Source organism: Camelina sativa, chromosome 6, assembly GCF_030686135.1.
Source record: "Camelina sativa cultivar CO46 ecotype springtype chromosome 6, ASM3068613v1".
NCBI lineage: Eukaryota > Viridiplantae > Streptophyta > Magnoliopsida > Brassicales > Brassicaceae > Camelina > Camelina sativa.
Window position 1 is genome coordinate 13,949,094 of NC_141885.1, and position 24,152 is coordinate 13,973,245.

A 24,152-nucleotide genomic window follows, 5' to 3' on the forward strand; every position below is an offset into this window, starting at 1 on the left:
TGAATCCATCCAAAAAAAAATTAAAGAATTTTTTGTTGCTTTACCATAAAGTCACAAAGGATATATCTTGCAGAAGTTCATAATAGCAATTTAAATTAAATCTTACATAAAATTGGTAACAAATCCTCCAATCCAAATTTAAACCGAATCCAGCATAAACATTTAAACAGATATTCCAGCTAAACAGAAACATACAGACATTCATGACACTTTCTTATCACCCAAAACTAACTGTAGTTCCACTCTCCACAATTAAACCCTAAGTAACCAAAACCTGTACTCTCCGCCAATTATATATATAACATGAAGTTACTATATTCATCTTTGAAAAAATGGTTGGTTATTGGTTTTTAACTTTGCAGACCAAAAACCCTACTAGTAAAACGATCTACCAGAATGAGGTTGGGGAAGGTTTTGAGGACGGAAATTCCCATAGCTATCTCTACCATAAGGTGGAGGTGGTTGGGAAAGGTTTTGAGGACGAAAATTCTCATAAGTATCTCTACCATATGGTGGCTGTGGCTGTGGCGGACCAGTTCTTAAACTATAGTCATGACACTGTCCCACAGGCATTGGTTCTTCACCCCTATATCTATCGTCATTCCTATGGGAAGTTTCAGTACAGTATCCGATATACCTGTTTCGGAGTTCTCTGAGATCATCGTATCTCTCTTCCTCTCTCCTGTGACCTGTTTCTTCTACAGCTCTGTATCCGTTTCCCAAGCAAACTCTTTTGTTGTAATGTATTTCAGGAAGACCGTTGAGCCCGTTTCTGAAGTTGTTATGAGGTTGCTGTAGGTAAACATTGAGTGACGTCATAGGAGGACGATGCTCCACAACTGATTGCTGGCCAACAAACCTATCACTAAAATATGTTCCAGTGATATTGCCATTGAGTGAAAGCACAGGAGGACGAGGCTCCACAACTGCTTGCTGGCCAAACAACCTGTCTCTAAGATGTGTTCTAGCAATATTGTCATTGAGTGGATGCACAAGAGGACGACGCTCCACAACTGCTTGCTGGCCAAACAACCTGTCTCTAAGATGTGTTCTAGCAATATTGTCATTGAGTGGCGGCACAGAAGGACGAGGCTCCACAACTTCTTGATGGCCAAACAACCTGTCTCCAAGATGTGTTCTAGCAATATTGTCATTGAGTGGCGGCACAGAAGGACGAGGCTCCACAACTTCTTGATGGCCAAACAACCTGTCTCGAAAATGTGTTCTAGCAATATTGTCATTGACTGGCGGCACAGAAGGACGATGCTCCACAACTGCTTGCTGGCCAAAAAACCTATCCCTAAGATATGTTCCAGAAATATTGCCATTGAGTGGCGGCACAGAAGGACGAGGCTCCACAACTGCTTGTTGGCCAAAAAACCTATCTCTGAGATGTGTTCCAGTGGTATTGCTATTGAGTGAAGGCAGAGGAGAACGAGGCTGCACAATAGCTTGTTGGCCAATCGACCTATCTCTGAGATGTGTTCTAGCGCTATGGTCATTGAGTGGCGGCACCGGAGGACGAGGCTGCACAACAGCTTGCTGGCCAAACGCCCTACGTTTAAGATGTGTTCCAGCTCTCTTGCCATTGAGTGGTGGCGGCACAGAAGGACGAGGCTGCTGAACAGCTTGCTGGCCAAACTTCCTGCGTTTAAGATGTCTTCCAGCGCCAGTAAGTGGCAGCACATGGGGAGGAGGATCCAGAACAGCTTGTTGGCTTAACAATGTCGGCACAGGAGGAGGCTCCACAAAATCTTGTTGGCCCAACACCCCAGTCTTTCCATTGAGTGGCGCCACAGGAGGAGGATGCACAACAGGGATATGGCCAAATAACTTGTGTTTGAGATCTGTCCCAGTGACCTTGTCATTGAGGAATTCAAAGATGTCTTCAACGCTTCTGTCTATGGAGCGGTATATCTTTTTGGCTCCTGCGCCATTAACCCGTCTTGAAACATTTTGAGACACATTTGTAAAATCCTCAACCTGTTAAGATACACGGAAAAATACTAATGACATAAGACAAAAAAAGGTAAGAATGCAAATATAGTATATTACTGAATAGAGTTTTCATTGAGTTTACACTAATGGACGCAATGCCAAATTTTTTCCACTTTTTGGCTATCCAAAGACCATTCAGCACACTGACGCAGAGCCCTTGCCTCCAAAGGAATTCTACAGATTGCAACTGCAAGACATAAATGTTTTTGTTATAACAGCTTGTTCTTTAATTGGTGTAAGGGTTTAGAGGTAATAAAGATATTACACCTTAATAAAGAATGTTGCAAACAGTCTACCCAGGGATTCCTGATTACGATGTCCCCAGTTTAAGAACTTTTGAGTCCTTTTCTCCACATTAGGAGGATCCATTCCATCTGGAAATGAAAAGGGTCACTTAATGTCATAACGGAAAACCATATGAGCAAAAACAAGAAGAGAAGGATAATAAAATAGGAATATGATTCTAGCACGCACTGGAAAAGACGAGTGTCAAAAATGTAATCTGATATTTGACAATCATCAAGTGTTCTGTTGGTATCACAAGCTTAAAAAGCCTAAGTAGACCGACATAGTTACCTTTAAATAGCATAGAGAATGGAGGTAAAATGGGAGGATATTGAGTCTGCGCATAATACAAAGGAGAAGCAAATTAGACTCGAAAGTATTTAGTCTATCAACATTCAAAGCCTGAAGAGTATCTGACTGGATAGTCACATGCAACTTAAAATGACAACAACCTAACACTTCTATCCAACTTGATTTTAGAGACTAAAAGAAACACATTAAACAGCCAGACGAACTACCTACTTGGGCATCCTGAAAGTCAATGTAACTGGAATAATAAGAGTACATAATCTAGTGGACATCCAACATAATAAGGGTAACTGAGTTGATACCTGTAAATAAAGAGCGACTAGCATTGTTATAGATACAGAGTTCAGGGTTCTGTGTAGCGCACTGTTAACTTCATGTGCTTTGGCCCAATGCTTAACCTGACATATGAGAATAGTCACATAAGTAAATATATTGACCACAACTACATATATCTAGCTGAGTTAACAATAAACCATCTATATGCTCGTTTTGAACTATGACTACTTCATCAATTAAAAACTATGGTTAGCCAAACAGTCCCTAACATTTTAAATTTCATGCGGTTACTTCACTTAGATAGTAAAGAAAAAAGTGTCCTGAAAAATTTATCAGCACCGAGTTAACTTTTGTTAAATTTAAAATCATTAGAAACTGATTTGAAAGAAATTACAGCAACAAACCATAGGCAGTTCACAAGAAATCTAAAACCCTACCAACTTCTAGTCAGTCAAAAAACTTTTATAGTTTTAACTTGCCAACAAGAACCAAATTCTGTTGAAAAAGAAGCGAGTCATTACTACTATAAGGATAACAAAAGCCATTAGATCAGAACTTAAAATCTTACCAGCATACAAAGTTTTTGAAACCTGCCATCAATTTGAGATATGATGCGAATGATCTGCGAGTTCAAAATGCCGTCTTTATTTTCGACTGACAAATCACATTCAACAGCAGCCCCATGATCAAAGAATTTGACAATTGGCACCCTAGCAGTGACTATAGATTCAACATTCCTAACATGCCCTTCTCCTATAAAAGAAGTTTAGGTTATATAAAAAAAAAACAATAATGGGAGTTGGCATATACCTTAACAGCTTCTAATAAGTAATAATCAATAATTTCATTTCTCATAATGGAATCAGCAACAAGAATGGAACAACAAATATCATACCCTCCAAAGAGCGGAGCTTTTCAGCAAATCTTTCAAGTATCTGGATCTTCTTTTCACGAGTAACTTCAGATGTTCCGTTAACAAAGTTAATACACACATCCAAATCACTCTGAGAGGTATACATATCCATTACAAAAGACCCATACGCCTCAAGGACAGGGCTCTTCTCTTCTGAATCACCTAATGAACAAAAATAAATAAATAAAACCTCTGCTAACATTCGTTATCAGCCAAGCTAAATAAGATAAAAAGAAATCTTAGATTACCATAAATATCAACAGCCATAGCATTAAGGCTTCTCACCAATTCCTTCCTAATATCGTAATCAGCAGAAACCGGTCGAAAAGAGCAGTAGACATCATTTAATTCCTTATCAAGGTCAACTAAGTTATAACTTTCAATCTTAAATTTCGTTAACGCTATGGCCAAAGTGTTCTTCACCTTCCTTCGTATCGCTGACAATCCATAAACAAGAATGATTGAGAAACTCTGAAATATAAACACAAACAATCTAAGAAAAATTTTCCATCAAAGAGTAAAAAAGTATTAACCTTTACTCGAAACGTTGATTTCGTCAGATACATTTCCTCGAAAGTCCATGATACCTCTCTGTCTACTAAAACCTGCAAATATAACATAGAAACCATTCACATCAAAACTAACGAAATCAAAAGAGATTGGAGTCAAATAAGAATCCCTATAACCTAAATTACTAATCAAACTAAGATCTAAAGTTCATTTTTTTATAGCATTCGAGTCATTTTTGAGTCCAAAGACTCAATTTTTTTCGATTCGATCAATAAGTAAGGTAGCAGAACCCACAAGAAATCTGAAGCAAAGCAATAAAATTTTTGGGATACGCACCAGAGGAATGTATTTGGCCAGAGGAGAAGGCGACGAACTAGTCGGAGATGATACGGTGTCACGGTCCCGTTGAGGGAACCGTGGCAAGAGACAAGTCTGAGAAACCCACAATTTTGTATGGAGGAGAGAGGGGGAGAGACACAAAAAGGTGGCTGTCTTGTTAATCTTCTTTTTTCTTTAATATTAATTGTACTTATGTCTAGGTTATTTAGGTTTTTATACTAGTTAAATTACCCAAGCTAGGACCGCCTTTTTAAAAGATATTTTATATGATCTTATGAATATATGTATATTTTTAAAAACAATAAGTATATTTTTATACAAAGAGAACAAATATTGTTTTCTATGTAAATAGTTATTCATAAATAAATGTTGTTAATTATTCGAAAAAAAAAACTATTTTTGAAAATGCACCATTTATCAATACATGCATGTTCTTAAATGGCAAGCTAGGAAAGTTATATTTTATCTTTGACTTTCATATTGTAGAAATATAGTTGAACTTTTTCTTTGACCACAGTATGCATTTGAATTTAAAAGGCAGTTTTTGGTCAAATCGAAATCTAGGAAGCAAATGTCCGGAATAAAATCCATTATGGACATCAATCGTCTGTAAAATAAAATAAGGCTATGAATGGTAGTGGGTTTTAAAATAGTTTTTAAATTATGGTTTTTGGTTTTTTGTTTTTTGTTTTTTATTTTTGAGTTTTTAGTTTTTACAATAAAAAAAAAGAAATGTGGTGAGTGTTTTTTTAAAATCTCTAATTATGTGGGCTATTAATAGCAACGATTAGAGGGAAAAAATGAATAAAAAGAACAATACGAACTGAACAACAAAATTTGAGGAATGAAAGGAAAAGATGCAGAGAAGGAATAAAATAATAACTAGTGATTAAACAATAACAATATTTTTTAAAAATATATTAAATATTAAATAAATCAATCAATAAAAATACTAATACTACTTCTAATGTATATAAAATAAATTATACATTTGATTTAAAAATAAAAATTTTGAATTAAATTTTAGATAGATCATATTAAATATAGATAGCCAATATTAACCTTCAATATAATTTTAAGAATAGTTTTTATTTACGATAGAAAAATCTTTTAAATTTATTTTACTATTCATACAATTTCCAGATAAAGCCTTCAGATTAATTTAACATGAAATTTTGTATCAAAAATATTTTTTCTGCCAAGATACTGTGAAAATATGAATATTATTTTATAATAAGATTGAAATATTATTAATAAACATAACTTTTGTTTATTTAAAAATAAAAAACAAAATTTTAATATTTGTTAATTTTTTGTTCCATTTGTTCCTCATCAGTTTCAAAGAGGAACATTTTTTTTTATTGTTCCTTATTTTATGAGAAATGTAGATGAAAGATGGAAAAATAATCTATATATATAAAGTTACATTTTCTCACTCATGGTGCTGCCACATCAGCCACTTATTCTTTAATTTTGTCGGTCTTACAGATTCTAATAAACCCTTTAAACAATTATTCAAATGACAAACTAATCAACTAAATTTCATCCAAAGTTTGTAGTAGGGCTGGGCATTCGGGTAACCCGTTCGGGTTCGGGTATTACCCATTCAGGTTCGGGTAAACGGGTTTAGAAAAATAGAACCCATTGGGTATTTTTAGATATATGGGTTCGGTTTGGTTTGGGTACTATCGGGTTCGGGTCGGTTTGGGTTACAAATTTTAGAACACGATTAGTACCCGAACTACCGAGTATCCGAAAAAATATAATTAAATTTAAATAAATTTAGTTAAATTTTGACTTACATAACAAAATATTTTAGATATTTTGATTATTTTTGATATTTAGGTATAAAACTAAATGAAATATTCAAAATTATAATCATAATTTTGGGGTAATTGCATTATATTAATGATAAATATTATAAATATGTTTATATGTTCGGGTTTAATGGGTACCCAAACGGGTACCGGGTATTACCCGACCCTAACCCGAACCCACGGGTATTAGAAAATAAAACCCAATAGGGTTTTATAGGCAAACCCGTACCAAACTCGAACCCGGTTTTTGGGTCAGGTTCCGGGTTGGGTATTCGGGTACGGTTTTTATGTCCAGGCCTAGTTTGTAGGGCCAGCATTATTTCATTCAAAGTCTCTAGACCCAGCACTATTTTAAAAACCCTATGGATTCAATTTTGTACTTTAAAATAAATTTAAAATATTCATATAGTGCATATTTCTGTTAATTATAATTAATAGAAAGTTGAAATAAAAAATAGTTATGTAAAATAAATAAAATATTAAAATAACAAAACAATACTAAATTTTTTATTAGTGGTAATAACATAATTAAAAATTTCTATTGAACTGATCATAATTTAAAATTTCAAATGTATTATTGAGTTTTAGAATAGAAGAAAATTTTAAATTTATGGTAGAATAAAAAAAATATAATTGCGTATTATTGAGTTTTAGAATAGAAATAAACTTTAAATTGATGGTAGAATATTTAAAAAAAAATGTAATTGTGTAATTGAGTTTTAGAATGGAAGTAAAATTTAAAATTATGGTAGAATAAAAAGAATTTCTGTAATTGTATTTATAAAATTTAAACAGGAAAAATAAAATTAAAAGTGAAATATTATTTTATCCAAAAGTAAAACAAATTTGATATTCATAAATTGAATCAAATGCTTCTAATCCAAATTTAAGTATTGAAAGATAGTAATTAAAGAGAAAATAGTTATAATATATCTTAAAAATTATTTTACAGTCTGATATGTGTTATATGTGAGCCAATAGAATATGGAAAAAGTAGATGTCAAAAGAACTGCATCATCAATAATGACGAAAAAATTATAGTTAAAAGTTTTTAAAAATAAATTAGTAAAACTTGAAAAGAGAATAATACACAACTAAAATCTCTGAAATCTCATTAGTTGTGTGAAACGAATGAGTTTGTAGAAAAATAAATGACATACATTATTAGATTCCAAGTCGGGTTTAACAGTTTGGCCATATAATCATGGAAAGTGGGATAAAATATGTACATTCATGAATTGGTCGTTTATGGTATGTTGCAATGACTTAGATGGGTAAAGCGAGCTTGGTAAAAATGTTATAACGATATGATATTATATTTTACCTTTACACTAAGCAATATTCATGAGATTCGGTATATTCAAATTTATACGAAAAATGTTATGTTAGTATCAAAATCCATCATAAATAATTTATACAATTAGATCAACATCAAAGCCTTAAAATTTTTTTAATGAAATATGAATAAGAAATAAACTTTCTTAATGATAAAAGATCTTAAAATAGTCATCAATGTCGTTTATTTTTCCTCATATTACCACATGACATATATGTATAAAGATTTACCCTCAAAGTTAGCTCAAAAATTTATATCAATAGAAAAAGTTTTCAATTAAAATCCCGCGCTTGCGCTGGTACAAATTCTAGTATTTTTTATAAAATGGTAAAAATTTGAAGGTATGAAGAGGAACATCATTCTTTTCATTAATTATGGTTACCAATTGGAAGAGTGGATTTCGGTTTCTATTAAGGATTGTAAAGAAAATCCAAAAACAAGTTTCCCTATTTTTTTAAGAAATCTATTTAGGCTAAAATCTTGATTGGAGATAAAATGAATTTTTCAAAAACAAAATCTAAAGACTATTGGAGAATCTACTACCATTCAAGACCTAAATAAAAACAAATTATAGACTTTACATGTATAAGAGAGTCAAACAAAAACAAAGTAAAAACAACATTGAACTAGACTAGAGAACAAATTACCAAGTTAATCAGAGATAGAAGCATATATTAAAGTACAGTTTTTGACCCCCGAATACAGCAAACTCTTTCCTGCAAAACACAGCAAATCACTTTCTTGATTCTATTCATCATTTTCTCAAAATCTCTAATATAACAATGGTTTCAGGAGGTGATCTCGACATTATCTCGACTCTTTCAGACATTCTTCTTGTCCTAATCATTTCGAATCTGACGTTCAAGGAAGCTCTCAGGACCAGCGTTTTATCTAAACGCTGGAAGCATATTTGTCGTGAGACGAGGAACGTTTCATTTCAAGAGTCTGTGATCACTCAAACCTATCCGGCGTGGGTTGATGAAGATACGAAACGAGAGGCATTTGTAGGTTACACCTTGCATTGGGTTTCCATGTTCACGGGTGGGATCGTTGATACGTTCGAACTCTCCTTTCATAGGCCGATTGGTTTTGAAGCGGAGATGAGGACTCTCATAGATTTCGCAGCCGCTAAGAAAGTCAAGAATCTCGTTCTTGATTTCTCAGACCGGCTTTGGGTGAACAGAGATGAAGTAGCAGCATCATTTGAATCTACCATGATTCAAATGCCGGAGAGTTTTTACCGATTAACCGGCCTGGTGAAGCTCAAGTTACTCGCATGCCGGTTTGATGCATCGAGGCTTGCATCTGCGGGTTATATAGAGTTCCTATACTTTGGGTGGATGCTGCTTGCCATGATCACGTCTTTGTTACCAAAGGCACCTCTTCTGGAGTGTCTACAGATTAAAAATTGCTGGAACGTTGGTCTCGGAGCAATAACCGGAGTTAACAACAGGTTGATCAAACTGGTGTTCAAGAACTGTGTCTTCGCAGTGCAAGGTACTTCACTCGACCTGCCAAGCATTCTCATCTTCAAGTATGCTGGCAATGTTCATTCCTTTATGTTGAGGAACGTAAACAAAGAAATGGATGAAGTGTCGCTGGACTTTGGGAGGCTGAGCCAATTCCAAGCTGGCTTAGGAACACATTTTTGTGACCTCCTCTGCAGTTTGGTTACTGCCAAGACAGTAACCGTCTGTCCTTTCCTCATTCAAGTGATCCAGGATAATGTCAACCCGCTTCGCCTTAGAGCAGATATGAAAACGACGAGATTGGTGCTGATGACCACTCTCGAACCACGTGAGTTTGTCGGAATCAGGTTCATGATCAACAGCTGTCCATATCTGGAGACGCTGACTTTTCAGCTCGTTGTTAGAACCGCTGTCCGAATGGTGCGAGTGCCGATCGATGCAAACGGATATTGGAGGGTTGGGATTTTTCACCCGTGTTTCAAGAATACACTCAAATATTTAGAAGTCTGGAACTTCTGTGGAGGATTTTATGAGTTGCAGCTCCTGAAGAATCTGATTCGCGTTTGTCGTGTGCTGGAACGGGTGGACTTGTATGCACCCATGGGACTTGGCGTGGATCGACTTGACCGTATCCGTGCAAGAGCCGACTTTGTGAGGACTAAATTCAGGGCCAGTTCGGCGGATTTGTCTATCCATCTGTACTAAAGCAAGGTTGAAGTATTTCAAGACTGAATAATTCGGGTGTGTGACCTGATGTATTGTTGTTTTTCATATTTCAAGATTGAATAATTCGGGTGTGTGACCTGATGTATTGTTGTTTTTTCATATTTCAAGACTGAATAATTCAGGTGTGTGACCTGATGTATTGTTGTTTTTCATATTTCTAAACTGAATAATTCGGGTGTGTGACCTGATGTATTGTTGTTTTTCATTTATATTTCTCGAACAAAATGGGGTTTCAATGTTCGTAATCTTACATTTACAAGTTTTCAATATAAGACTCGGGGAAAAAAAAAACGGAGATAAATGTGTTAATTAAATGATGCAATTCACAATTGTTGAGAAGAATAATCGTTCACTTATTAAAGTTAACATACTTATAAATGCTCATCTATTCTCAGTTCAAATCTTCAAGCACTTTCCAGATATTTATGTCACTCTTATTTTTTTATTTTTTTTTCTGGCCGGTCTAAAGATTTCTTAAAGATCTGAGTTTCTATAATTCTATTATGGCTACTTTCAGGGTGATGCCAAAATATATTACTGAATCTGAAGTAATATATTGGTGGTCGATCATATATTTAACTTATCTTTCAGTGAAAGTGTGTATAAGGATCCGAGGCGAATTGGCATTAAGAAAACATGAATTTATAAAAGGTAACTTCAGACACAAGTTACACAAAGCTAGCTACAGATTCTCCAATCCAAATCCAACATAAGATGCAAGATATGTAGGTAGATACATTCAGTCCCACTTAAACCAAAGTAACCAAATCCTGAATTTGTTATATATACTATGTTTTAATATATATGGTTCGTCATTCGTGATTGGTGTAAACTTGTGCTAAGCAAAAACAATATTAGTAAAACGATCTACCAAAATAAGGATGGGGTACGTACAGTTGGAGTGCCAAAGTTCCCATAACTCACTATACCAGTAGTTTCCCAGTTTTTGGATATTCAAAGACTGACTATGCATTGCACTGACGCAGAACCCTTGCATCCAAAGGTACTCTACAGATTGCAACTACAAGGTAGAAAACATATATTTCATTATACAACAAATAAGTATGTACGTACAGAAGCTTGGTGTTTGGGTTTAAAGGCAAAAAAAGATTAGTACCTTAATGAAAAAGGTTGCAAACATTCTTACCCACACAGTCATGATTACGTTGTCCCCATTTTAAGAAGTTTGAGTCTGCGCAAGACAAAGGAGAAGCAGATTGGTTCAAACTTTAAGCATATACAACTTAAAATAATACTGAGTTGATACCTGTAAATGAAGAGCGACTAGCAACGTTATGGATACAGAATTCAGGTTTCGGTGTAGGGCACTGTTAAAATCATGTGCCTTGGCCCAATGCTTAACCTGACATATGAGAATAGTTACATTAGTAAGGGCTTGACAGGTTTAAATGCAGCAGTTGCGGTTGTGATTGCAGAAGCGGATATTTTCCATTTGAACTTTAATTCAGCGTTTTGAACGACTGATTTATCGGTTAAAATGGTGTGTTAATTTATGACTCGTTGATCAACACATACGACAGTGGCTAAACAAATAATTATTAAAACAATGCAATTTTATAATTATAAAATTTTATAAAAACACCAAAAACTCTATTAATGAAAAAAACATTAAAATTGAACATTATTAAGTAATGAACACCAGAAATGATGTTTAAGAATTATTGTGAATATAAATAATGTTTGATAACATATTTTAAAATCTTTTGATATATATTTTCCTTTTTAAAAAAAATTCTCACACGTAACCACAAACTTTTGCGAGAAAGAGTTTTTGAAATTCAGCGATTTCAAACGGTAAAAATTGATTTATATAATTGGTACCAAATGCCAATGTTCAAAAATACGGACTATGCGGCCGTATATACGGTGAGTATACGGTAAACGGTGACCCACTGTACCGTTTATAGTCTAAGCGTTTTAACATATACGGGTTGGTCTAATTCGCTTACTTATATAGCGTATATACGAACGATTATACGGTTAGCGCATATACGTCCGTATTTTGTTTTTTTTTAACCTTCAATCAAGCTATAAAACGAAACCTATAAATTGAAGAAACCCTAAGCTTTATTCGTTTTCTACTGCCGTGACACTTTTCTCAAACTTCATTCTATATTCAGAGAGTCTTCAGGTTTTCTTTACTCCTCTTCTCTTGTTTTGATTATATGATCTTTTTTTTTTTGACAATCAATTATATGATCTTTCTCTTTTTGGCTTTATCATGTCTATAGTATCGTTGTTGTCTTGTTGATTATAGAACTATAATACTTAACATCGTTAAACTAGGTTTGAGTTTTGAGTTTTGAATTTTGATACTACAAGTCGACGGAGAAGAAGAATTTGAAGATTAAAATTGGTTTATTTTTCTGTTTTCGTTTTGCTATTTCAATTATTGAGTTTTAGACTACTTGGTTTGACAATTTCATAAGTATTTTTGACAATTTAAGGTTGATATACTATTGGTTTGACAATTTCATGAGTGTTTTTGCAGAGATTTTAATATTTATTTTGTTCTTTTATTATATAGATTTATTTATATATATAATATATTTATAATTTTTCATATCTATATATATTTTTGGTAAAATATATTTACCGTATATATCCCGTATATACAGCTGCGTATACAGCTATACGTTAAATGGTGGTGCACCGCCCGACTAGCGCCTAGCGTATTTTAGAATATTGCCAAACGCTAGCAACCACAACAACCATCAAACACAGCGTTTGCAGTAGTAGATAGCGGGGGAATCAATCAACATTTTGATTGGTTCTCTCGCTATCACCTGCAAATGTTGCGTTTACAGTTGGTTGTGATTGGTAACGATTAGAACCAATTGAAGAAATCTCTTTCTACACATTTCTATAATAGCCAAATCACTCTGCCTAGAAAACATATCCATCACGAAAGACCCATACGCCTCAAGGGCGGGCTGCTTACTTTGGAATTACCTAATGAACACAAATTAAAACCTTGCACGCTGAGTTTTTTGTTTTTCCCAATCTTAAAATGATAACGTGGATTTCATGTAAGTCTTATATTACCATAAACATCTATAGCCATAGCATTGAGGTTTTTCACTAATTCCTTCATAGTACCGTAATCAACAGAGACCGGTTGAAAAGAGCAGTAAACGTCATTTAATAATACCTTCTTTTGAATCTCTGACATGACATCCATAAACCAAGGAGAAACGATTAAGACCTCTCCTGAACACAATTTTACCAATATCAGAAAGAAAAAAAGAGAGTAATATTCATTCACCAAGACTTGAAACATTATTATATTCTTCAGCCACAATAGTTCGAGAGGCCATAACAGAGCTACTAACCCTGCAATAAATTAAAACCATTAGAACTGTGAACAATTAGAGTCGATTAGGAATAATCAGTTATATTCCAATCACTGTTCAAATGCTTCAATAAATGTTTTTAGCATAGATTCAAGAAATGTTTCAAGCCAAGGTTCAGAATTCAGAACCCAAGCCAAATGTGAAGCACAAGGAAAGAATTAAGGAGAGAATTGGCTCTGAAAACACAATGATCTAATCCAAAGCGGATATAGATTTTTGGGAGTACTTATATTAGTAGAGTATCCACACCATGCAAGTTTTTAAATTATGTTAACTGATAATAAATTATGTTAACTCTTTTAATTATATACCATAACTTCATTGAACCTAGAAGACTAATATGCAATGTAACCAACTAATTATAACCATTAAAAGATGGTCGACATAATGATTAAATTTCGCTCAAAATGAAAAAAAATGAATAGAGAGATAAGTTAAATTTTCTTATTATTTAATATTTTGAACTTATTTTTTCCAAAATTAAACTCAATGATATATTGACTTTTATTTTTTTATTTTTGTTAACATAATTAATAGTTTATTTGTCAATAATATAATTATATTTTTCTATTTTTTAATTTTCTATGTGGTGAGGTATTCAGTAAGGAAAGTTATTATATCTTTGACTATTCTAATATATTTATTAGAAATATAATAATTGATTTTTTTCTTTTATCTTTGACTATAAACTATGCATTTGGAAACAATTTATAGGCATTTTATTAGTCAACAAAACCATTTCCTTTTTTCTTTAGTATGAAAAATATTGAAAGTCCATGAGTGAGTATAATGAACCATAATTGGGTTCACCTAAGGGTGAATCTCTTCATTCACCCCTTCTAAAATAAGGAAATAAAATATGTATACATTATTATAAAATTAAAAACTTAAACTGTTATTTTATGAACCCAAACCGATATATAATTTCATTCTAATTATAAAAGTATACATTTGTTTCCTTAATTTATTTTTACTTTTTAATTTAATTTTATTTTATATTTTCAAATAAAATATTAGATAAAACATTATGATTGGTTGAGAAATAAGAGATAAAGTGAACCTAAGTATTTATCGAGTACAATTTAGTAAACCTAAATGGACTTGAGCTCTTTGACTATGGTTTCTAGTTATATAACTTCCTCAGTTTTCGAACCAATTCTGTTTTTCTTTTTTCTGTAGAATGTTTAAAAATTCTTCAAAATTGTCACGCCACCCGGAGAAAATACAAAGATGAGATGACACTGATCAGACAACTTCGTGTACTGGTTAGAGCCGAGCCCAGTTGTTTAAAATTCGAAGCTCCGTGGACAAGTGACTATTATTAGCAAAGTGAGAAATATACCGAAGTTGGATCCAAATGCTTTTAAAAAGTAGTGGACAGTTCATTTTGGAGGTTCTACATGTTAACATAAAACAAAAACAAAAAACAAAAAAATTACAACAAGGGTAAAAAAGATGCATTAATTAATTCTCATGAGTTTAGAAGTTCTCTGCTTGTATTATCATTTTGAGATTGTGGAACATTTCTGTGCTTTCGACTTACATTTATAAAAGGAATTTCGATATCTTTCCACCAAACAAATCTCTACTGATTTAGACATCAACAAGAGAGAAAAATTGATGCACCATTATCAGGTCCCCAACTCCTAACTCGCTCATATCGCGATCTCTACTTCTCTTTGATGTGTATGTTTGTTGTTTTATTTTATTTGACACACCGTTATAATGATGTATGTGATGCGTTGCAACAAAGAAGTTACATCAAAGACGACTTATAAAAAAAGTGTCACAAAAATAAAATGGCCTCAGAAAGATAGACTGATTGAAGAACCACTATCAAGTACTTTTGTAGTGTTCATTCATATGTCATGTAATTTTTATTTCTTATTCTAACTCTCAATTTTTGGGTTTTTGAAAACTAAGCAGAGTATGAACAAACTGATTGTTTCATAAGGTTGTACTCGGAAATGGAAAGTTTAAAAAGGTATATACATGTCTTCTTGATTTTGCTCATAATATATATACGCTAGCTCCAGCCTTAGAATCTTGGGATTTTTTGCCAAAAAGACCACATTTTTTATAAAAGTTTTGGGAAATGCCACATTTACTTTATCTTTCTAAAAATGCCACATTTTTACTGTTCACATGTGATTAAAAGACGAAAATAACCTTATATGAAAGAGAGTGATTGTCGTGGACGAGATATGATGGACAAGTTATTAGTGTAAGTCATAAACTTGTCCACGAAATCATTTTTATAACTTGTCTACGAGAATTACATTAACGAAGTTGTCCACAAGTTCAAATTAGTTATCCATATTATTAAACATAAGTTGTATATGAAAGATAATTAGACAAAAAGAGTAAAGTGTCGTGATGGTGGACCAAAAAAAGATGGTGGATCAAAAGAAGATATGGATAATGATGAACTAAAAGAGGGTGATGGACCAAAAGAAGGTGATGAACCAAAAGAAGATGATGTGGATGAGGGTGGACTAAAAGATGATGTGGATTAGGGTGGGCCATCATCCACATCTTGTCCATCATCCACATATTTTCCATCATTCGCATCTTGTCCATCATCCACATCTTTTTTCATCATTCGCATCTTGTCTATCATCCGCATATTGTCTATCATATGCATCTTGTTTATCATCGACATCTTGTCCATCATTCACATCTTGTCCATCATCCTTATTTTGTCTATCATCCGCATCTTGTCCATCATCTGCATCTTGTCCATCATTTGTATCTTGTCTATCAGCAGCATAGTGTTCATCGAGGAGCATTTATGTCTTTTTATGTAAAGTTTGTGGCATTGTGGAAAAAAAGGGAAAAAGTGGCATTTTGACTAATTTTTTTATATTGTTCATGGCATTTTTGTTAATTAACTCTAAAATATTTGCCATACAAATGTCACAGGGGCTGTTGCCTTGTTCGCGACGTCAGCTCATCATAACGTTGATAAGAAAGATATATTTGCATCTGTATTTGAGGAGATACCACGACAGATGGAGAATGTCAAGTCACATATCCTAACAAACGGGTATGTAACTTTAATAGATAGTACATATCTTTTTTTATCAGTCATTTCATTCATGTATCCTGATATCAAACGATGATGATATGAACTGTACAGGGGAAAGTTGAATAATCTTTTTAAAAAATCAAATCAGTGCCCTATAGATATTCTCCATCTCTATATGCATCTCCTTAGAACAATGTTGCAAGATTATTCAACTTTCCCCTCCTGTGTAACACTTTTATAGTTTTTGCACCGGGTATATATAGATGGAGAATATCAAGTCACATTTCCTTACAGATGGTAACCATATAAAGGTTAAGCTTGAGAAAGATTTTTAGAGTATATTAATCTTTGGCAAGATGTATTGATTTTTTGGGTCCTTTCCTGAACGTAAGAGCATTAGACATCATCTAATACCTTATCGAGGTCCATTAAGATATAACTATCAATGTCATGTCTCTGTAATGCTATGAACTCAGAGTTCTTCACCTTCTTTCAAATCACTAACATCCATAAACCAAGGCGAAAAAAATCTACTCTTTACTTCAGTATGATTCCAACAAAACTAAACACAAACATAAGGTAAACCAACATCACCTCGAAACCAAGTCAGTTTCTCATAATTTTATAGTTATCTCTATGAGCAGAGTAAAAAATTAGCACATGCATGACCATGGAGTTGTATACTAAATAACATGTTAATATAATATGTTAAGACACAAGTTACACAAACCCTAACCAGTCAAGACCAAATTTCTCATGAAGAACTTTATCATAAGGTGCTGGCGGTGGTGGCAGATCTAAACTTCGACTGTACTCATGCCACAGACCAACATGCATTGGTTCTTTGCCAACATTCACCAAACCACCCTTTCCTCCTACAGCTCTGTATTCGTTTACCAAGCAGACTCTTTTGTTATGATGTTCTTCAGCATGGCCATCAATCTCCTTTCTTTTGTTGTTATGAGGTTGTTGTGAGCAACCATTGTTGATCAGTGGCGACTCAGGAGGACAAGGCTCCACAACAACAGTTTGTTGTTCAAACAAGCTGTGTTTGAGATCTGTTCCAGTGATCTTACCTTTGAGCAATTCCAAAATGTCATCTACAGTTTTGTTAATCGATATGTATATCTTTTCGACTCCTTTGGCACTAACCACCCTTGAAAAATTGTTAGAAACATCTGTAAAATCCTCAACCTATATAAACAACACAGAATGAAACAAAAATAAATAAATCAACTGAAGTGATAAGAGAAAAAAGGAAGAATGTTAATGTAATTTTACAGTAGAGATTTTTTTACATTAATAAGAGCTCCTTTCCTCCTTTTAGATATCCAAAGACCTTTCAGCACACTGGCGCAGAGCCCTTGCTTCCAAAGGAATTTTACAGATTGCAACTGCAATACAGGAAAAAACATATTTTCATTATAACAATTAACAAATAAGCATGTTTAGGTTCAAAGGTAAAAGAAGATTTACAGCACCTTAATAAAGAATGATGCAAACAGTTTACCGAGAGATTCTTGATTACGTCCTCCCCAGTTCAAGAACTTTTGAGTCCTCTCTCCACGTTAGGAGGATCTATTCCATCTGTGAAAGACATAAGCAAAGACAAAGAGGAAAAAAAGATGATAATTTAGATCAGTAATGTAATTCTAGCTCAAAGAGACTTTGTAAAATGTTGATGACTCTGCCATTTAACTAAATGACCCCATCAAAACCATCCTATGTATATAGTTCTTTTGTCTTATGTGTGGTATATTAATCACCTTTAAAAAGTGTAGAGAATGGAGGTAAAATGGGAGGATTTTGAGTCTGCCACATAAGACAAAGGAGAAGCAAACTAGAGTTTTAGAGAGAGATGAACCAAACCCTCAAGATTCTACCTAAAATAATCCAACATGAGTAACTACGTTTGACCTGTAAATGATGAGCGACTAGCATTGTGATAGATATAGAATTCAGGGTTTGGAGTGACGCATCGTTAATCCCATGTGCTTTGGCTCAACGCTTAACCTAACACATGAAGAATAGTCACATTGGTACTAAACAATTGACAGCGCACTTGAACAATATGCAAACTATATATGAATATATCCACAGACTTCCTTTAGAATATATAGAAACTGAAATCTTACCAACAAACAAAGTTTCTGAAACCTGTCATCAATTTGAGATATAATACGAATGATCTGTGAACTTAAAATGCCGTCTTTGCATTAGACTGACACATCACAATCAATAGCAGTCCCTTGATCAGTGGATTTTACAATTGGCACCCTAGCAGTGAAGATAGATACAACATTCCTAACTAAGCCTTCCCCTACAAAAAAAAAAAAAGTGTAGGTAAGAAGATGAAACTCAAAATCATTTTGAGAATGTTACATTCACTTGTAACACTAAAACTAATAGTTTCATTTCCCGTAATGGAATCAGCAACAAGAATAGAACAAATATCTTACCCTCCAACGAGCGGAGCTTTTCCGCAAATCTTTCGAGTATCTGAAGCTTCTTTTCATGAGGAAGTTGAGATGTTCCGTTACTAAAGACAACAGACACATCCAAATCACTCAGAGAGGTATACATATCCATCAAGAAAGATCCATACGCCTCAAGGACATGCCTGCTCTCTTCTGAATTACCTAATGAACACAAAAATAAATAAAAACCTATGCGAACTTTCGATATAGGTAGAGAAGATAAAAAAAAAGACTACAAGTTAAATCTTATATTACCATAGATATCTATAGCCATTGCATTAAGTTTTTTCACCAATTGTTTCCTAGTATCGTAATCAGCAGGAACCGGTCGAAAAGAGCAATAGGCATCATCTAATACCTTATCAAGGTCCAGTAAGATATAACTATCAATGTTATATCTCTGTAATGCTATGGACTCGGAGTTCTTCACCTTCTTTCGAATCGCTGACATCCATAAACAATATTGATTGAAACATCTATAATGAACACAATCTTAGAACAAAAAAAAATCAGCAAAGAGTAGTTTCAATCTTAGAACACAACCTTCTTTACTCCAAGCTATTTTTTCCTCAGTCACATCTTTTTGAGAGTCCATAATATACCTCTCTGTCTCTCTAACCTCTGTTAACTTTTTAGTTTCAGCCGCTTAGCTCTTTTGTTTTCTTAAAACTTTCTGGATAAGATTCATTATACTCCTTACATCATATATATATGCCACACTTAGCATTTAACCTATGGTTTTGCAAACCACTAATATCCACTTAGCATTTTGGGCTTACAACAATATTAATGGCCCAAAGCCTTTTACCACTTTTTCTCCCTCATTCTCGTCGCTTCTTCTTCCTCTATCTTCTTCTTCGATCTTCTTCACCTCTTGTTAAATCTCTGATTATTCACTCAAGTTTAGGTATTAATCAAAGGTTTGATTCCAACACTCCCTCTCAAACCTTCTGATTTAATCTCTAAATTCCCAGGCTGAAATTTGATCTTTATTTCCTCCAAATCTTTGTTGTTGATTTTGATTCCCATGTGAGACACACCTCTCACAACGTCTGCGTAGCTCAACGGTGAGTCTCTTGTTCTTTTCATCACCTCTTCCCTTGAAGATTTCAACTTATTTCCCGAGTTGGTGTCTTTTTCCGGATTCATCTCTATCCCCTTCTTTTTCTGTTTATGCTGGTTTTCCATAGAATGATTTTTCTTGGTGACATGCAACTCAGGTTCAGCCATAGTGGTTTGAGCATGATCTTCTTCGATGCTACATCGCTCGTTCGGTTTTGGTACCACTCCCAGTTTAGATCGGAGTTCTTCAAAGTGTTTTGTTCCAAGAGGTTTTGTCAGTACGTCGGCGATTTGTTCTTCACCACTGCAGTAACGTAAGTCAATCACTCCTTCTTTTTCTGCTTCACGAACAATGTGATAACGAATCTGGATGTGCTTAGTTCTCCTGTGTTGAACAGGATTTCTTCCAATCGCTATAGCCGACGTGTTATCACAGTAAATGGGAACTCCTTTGTTGGTGTCTACTTTCAATTCATCCAGTAAACGTTTCAGCCATACTGCGTGGTTGGTGGCCGCACTCAATGCCATATACTCTGCCTCTGCAGTGGATTGAGCGATTGTGTCCTGCTTCTGGGTCTGCCAAGTAAACATTCCACTTCCTAAGGTGAAACACATTCCCGTAGTACTACGCATATCTTCTTTACAACCAGCCCAGTCGGAATCAGAGAATCCAATCAACTCAGTTTGGTGCATCTCTTGAAACCTTAATCCATACTCAACTGTTCCTTTTACATACCTTAATACTCTTTTAGCATCCTGTAGGTTTCCTTCTTTTGGATTTGAAAGGCTCCTTGACAGGTAGGATGCTGCAAAAGCAAGGTCTGGTCTCGTCGCAGCAAGATACAGTAATCCCCCTACCATACTTCGGTATTTTCTTGGATCTTGTAGCTCAGCTCCATCATATCGTTTCACATTTGGCAAGAGTGGCGTGCTGACGCTATTACAGTTCTCCATACCAAACTTGGTCAGCAACTGTTTAGCATACTTTTGTTGGCTTAGAAACACTCCTCCTTCAATGTAAGTTAGCTCGAACCCAAGAAAATACTTGAGTTTTCCCATGTCAGTCATTTCAAAAGCTTTACTTAGATTTAACTTGAACTGCTTGATCATATCCTCATTGCTCCCTGTAATAATAAGATCATCCACATATAAGCTTATTACCATGATTTCACCTTCGAGTTCTTGAGTATACATGGCTGCATCACAATCACTTCTTTTGCACCCTTGTGACACAAAGTATGAATCGATTTTGCTGTACCAGGCTCTTGGTGCTTGTTTCAGGCCGTATAGGGCCTTCTTTAGTTTGTAAACTTTGTTTTCTGCTCCCTCTATTTCAAAGCCTGGTGGTTGCTCCACATACACTTCTTCAGTAATTTCCCCATTTAGAAAGGCTGATTTGACATCCATCTGATGCAGATTCCACTTGTTTTGTGCAGCTAGAGCAATGAGGGTCCTTATGGTGTCATGTCTAGAAACTGGTGCAAAAGTTTCACCATAGTCCTCCCCGTAAGTCTGTGTAAACCCTCTTGCCACTAGTCTTGCCTTTAATTTCTTCATTTGACCACATTCATCTGATTTGACCTTGTATATCCATTTGACTGATATAACTTTCTTATCTGTAGGTCTTTTTACCAGTTCCCACGTTTCATTCTTGTTAATGATGTAAATCTCATCACCCATTGCAATCTTCCACTCCTTACTATTCATGGCTTCATCAAAAGTAGTTGGCTCTTCCCAGGTAAAGTAGCAAGATTCTTCAACCTGATTTGCTTCATTCCCTAAATCTTCTTCATCATGATATATCTCACTTAGTTTCTTCACTTTGTGGATTTTTCGGGATGAGCTGCCCACTTCTGGCGCACTATCGCTTAGTTGAAAAGGTATGGGACTAACATTTCCTCTTTCATTTTTGTCACTTGACTGGATTTCTGGCCTTGAGTCCCTTTCTCTTTGTTGATCAATACTTGTTTTCTGATTGGTATTGATATTGTTGGGTACCGCCTCTCTTTGTTCCTTTACTTCTTCGTGGGTTTCCCAATTCCAACTTTTGGTCTCTTCAAATATGACGTCTCTTGACACTTCTATCCTCTGTGTTCTTAGAACATATATCCTGTATCCCTTGCTCACACTGCTGTACCCCATGAGTATAGCTTTTTCTGATCTGTCATCAAGCTTCTTCCTTCTTGCTGCAGGGATCCAGGCATGACATATGCACCCAAATATCTTTAGGTGGGCAACTGAGGGCTTGTGGCCACTCCAAGCTTCAAGGGGTGTCTTAAGATCCAAGGCTTTTGTAGGGAGTCTGTTTTGGAGATATGCAGCAGTAAATGTGGCTTCAGCCCAAAACTTGTCAGGCATTCCTTTGTCCTTGAGCATGCTTCGTGCTATATCCATCAGAGTTCTATTTCGACGTTCAGCAATTCCATTTTGCTGAGGTGAGTATGCCACTGTGAATTGTCTCTCAATTCCATTCTCTTCTAAGTACCTTGAGAACTGTTCTGATTTAAATTCACCTCCTCTGTCTGATCTCACCTTCTTGATCCTTTTTCCCGTTTGATTTTCAACCAGGTTTTTGAATTTTCTGAATGTGGCAAAAGTTTCCGACTTCAGCTTCAGGAAATAGACCCACACCATGTGTGAATAGTCGTCGGTGAATGTGAGAATATATAAACTTCCACTGCATGAAGGTGTCTGCATTGGTCCACACACATCAGTGTGAATCAGTTCTAGCACATCTGCACTTTTGGTCTCAGACATCTTCGGGAACTCTACTCTACATTGCTTCCCTTTAACACAAGCTTCACACACATCCTGGATTACCTTAAACTTTGGTAACCCTTTTACCATCTGATTTGTTTGAAGGTTTTGTAAATTGTGGAAGCCTGAATGTCCCAATCTCTTGTGCCACAATTCAGATATGCTTTCTTCTCTTGCTATTCTCACACTTTCCTCAGCAACTTGCATTCTCAACGTATACGCCTTCCTCACCATTTCCACTTCAGCAATTTTATCTCCATTTTGGTTATGAATTATGCATTTGTTTCCCACAAATAGCACTTGGTATCCATTTCTTACCATCTGAGGTATACTTAGGAGATTCTTATCTATTCCTGGAACAAGGAATACATCTCTGATTACTCTAATTCCTCGCTTTGTTATTACTTCGACATTTCCTTTCCCAGCAGTCATTAATCTAGCACCATTTCCTACCCTAATAGGAATATGGACTGACCTGTCAATAGTTGTGAAAAGTTTTTCTTCCTTGGTCATGTGGTTAGTTGCTCCGCTATCAATTAGCCATACTTCTTCACTACTCACTTCCTCTCCGACGTGAGCAGTGTTAAACAGGGCTGACTCTTCTTCTTGAGTTTGTTGTTTCTTGTTACTCTGACAAATCTGTTTGCTTTTGCAGTCTTTTCCAAAGTGTCCAGGTTTCCCACAAACAAAACACCCTCTCCTTGGTCTGAATTGTTTGGAGGCAAACTGGACTTCATATCGACGTGTAAGGTAACAGTTGTCTGCTCCATGATTGAACTTCTTACATATTTTACACTGCTTCTTCTTCTCTACTATTGAACTACCCTCTGACTCCATAATTCCTTCAACAGATACAAATCCCTCAAGTCTTGAAGATCACCAAGATTAACCTAATTCCTCGCTCTGATACCATGTTAACTTTTTAGTTTCAGCCGCTTAGCTCTTTTGTTTTCTTAAAACTTTCTGGATAAGATTCATTATACTCCTTACATCATATATATATGCCACACTTAGCATTTAACCTATGGTTTTGCAAACCACTAATATCCACTTAGCATTTTGGGCTTACAACAATATTAATGGCCCAAAGCCTTTTACCACTTTTTCTCCCTCATTCTCGTCGCTTCTTCTTCCTCTATCTTCTTCTTTGATCTTCTTCACCTCTTGTTCAATCTCTGATTATTCACTCAAGTTTAGGTATTAATCAAAGGTTTGATTCCAACAACCTCTACTAGTTTTATCAAGAAGCAGAGCTATGAAACCTGCAATAACATAGCTTCTGATAGAATATGAATACTGTAATATTCCAATTATGTCCTTATGTAAACCTAATACACTTGTATATATACTCTTGAATCAATACAATACAGGACGAGGGGGAATTACCAAGTGACATGGTATCAGAGCCACCCTAAAAAAAAAACCCTATTTTTTTTAAACTGCCGCCTCCCTCTTTTCCTCTGTTCTTCCTCTGCT

The 24,152-nt window shown here is 34.9% G+C and overlaps 1 protein-coding gene, 1 long non-coding RNA gene and 2 pseudogenes across 3 annotated transcripts; 2 read left to right on the forward strand and 2 right to left on the reverse strand.

The window, feature by feature from the left end:
• Positions 1-67: 67 nt before the first annotated feature.
• LOC104790813 (uncharacterized) lies at positions 68-5,008 on the reverse strand. 2 transcript variants are annotated; one of them, XM_010516595.2, is made up of 10 exons: positions 4,628-5,008; positions 4,315-4,386; positions 4,030-4,218; positions 3,764-3,943; positions 3,437-3,621; positions 2,895-2,990; positions 2,575-2,620; positions 2,266-2,372; positions 2,081-2,185; positions 68-1,983 (listed from the first exon to the last, which is right to left on the reverse strand). In XM_010516595.2, the coding sequence occupies exons 2-10, from the start codon at positions 4,361-4,363 to the stop codon at positions 376-378; spliced, it is 2,565 nt and encodes an 854-aa protein (XP_010514897.2). In that variant the 5' UTR covers positions 4,364-4,386; positions 4,628-5,008; the 3' UTR covers positions 68-375. The 2 variants fall into 2 exon arrangements, with proteins under 2 accessions (XP_010514897.2, XP_087309118.1); XM_087452992.1 differs by having other exon boundaries at positions 3,437-3,490; positions 4,628-4,824.
• A 3,557-nt stretch (positions 5,009-8,565) lies between these two features.
• On the forward strand, positions 8,566-9,957 carry LOC104698890 (F-box protein At3g62230 pseudogene; annotated as a pseudogene).
• Positions 9,958-17,100: 7,143 nt separating this feature from the next.
• Positions 17,101-19,452, reverse strand: LOC147942564 (protein HESO1-like; annotated as a pseudogene).
• Positions 19,453-20,077: 625 nt separating this feature from the next.
• Positions 20,078-23,426, forward strand: LOC147942565 (uncharacterized). The gene is made up of 7 exons (XR_015559618.1): positions 20,078-20,233; positions 20,318-20,606; positions 20,682-20,936; positions 21,356-21,425; positions 21,542-21,799; positions 22,112-22,354; positions 22,488-23,426. It is a non-coding gene; the product is annotated as an uncharacterized LOC147942565 (long non-coding RNA).
• Positions 23,427-24,152: the final 726 nt, after the last annotated feature.

Coding starts and splice junctions, on each gene's coding strand:
- LOC104790813 (XM_010516595.2), bottom strand. CDS start 4,363: ATGGACTTTCGAGGAAATGTATCTGACGAAATCAACGTTTCGAGTAAA. Junction 2,621..2,894: donor TAGTCGCTCTTTATTTACAG/GTATCAACTCAG, acceptor TATTATGCGCAG/ACTCAATATCCTCCCATTTT. Junction 2,186..2,265: donor TTGCAACATTCTTTATTAAG/GTGTAATATCTT, acceptor TATGTCTTGCAG/TTGCAATCTGTAGAATTCCT.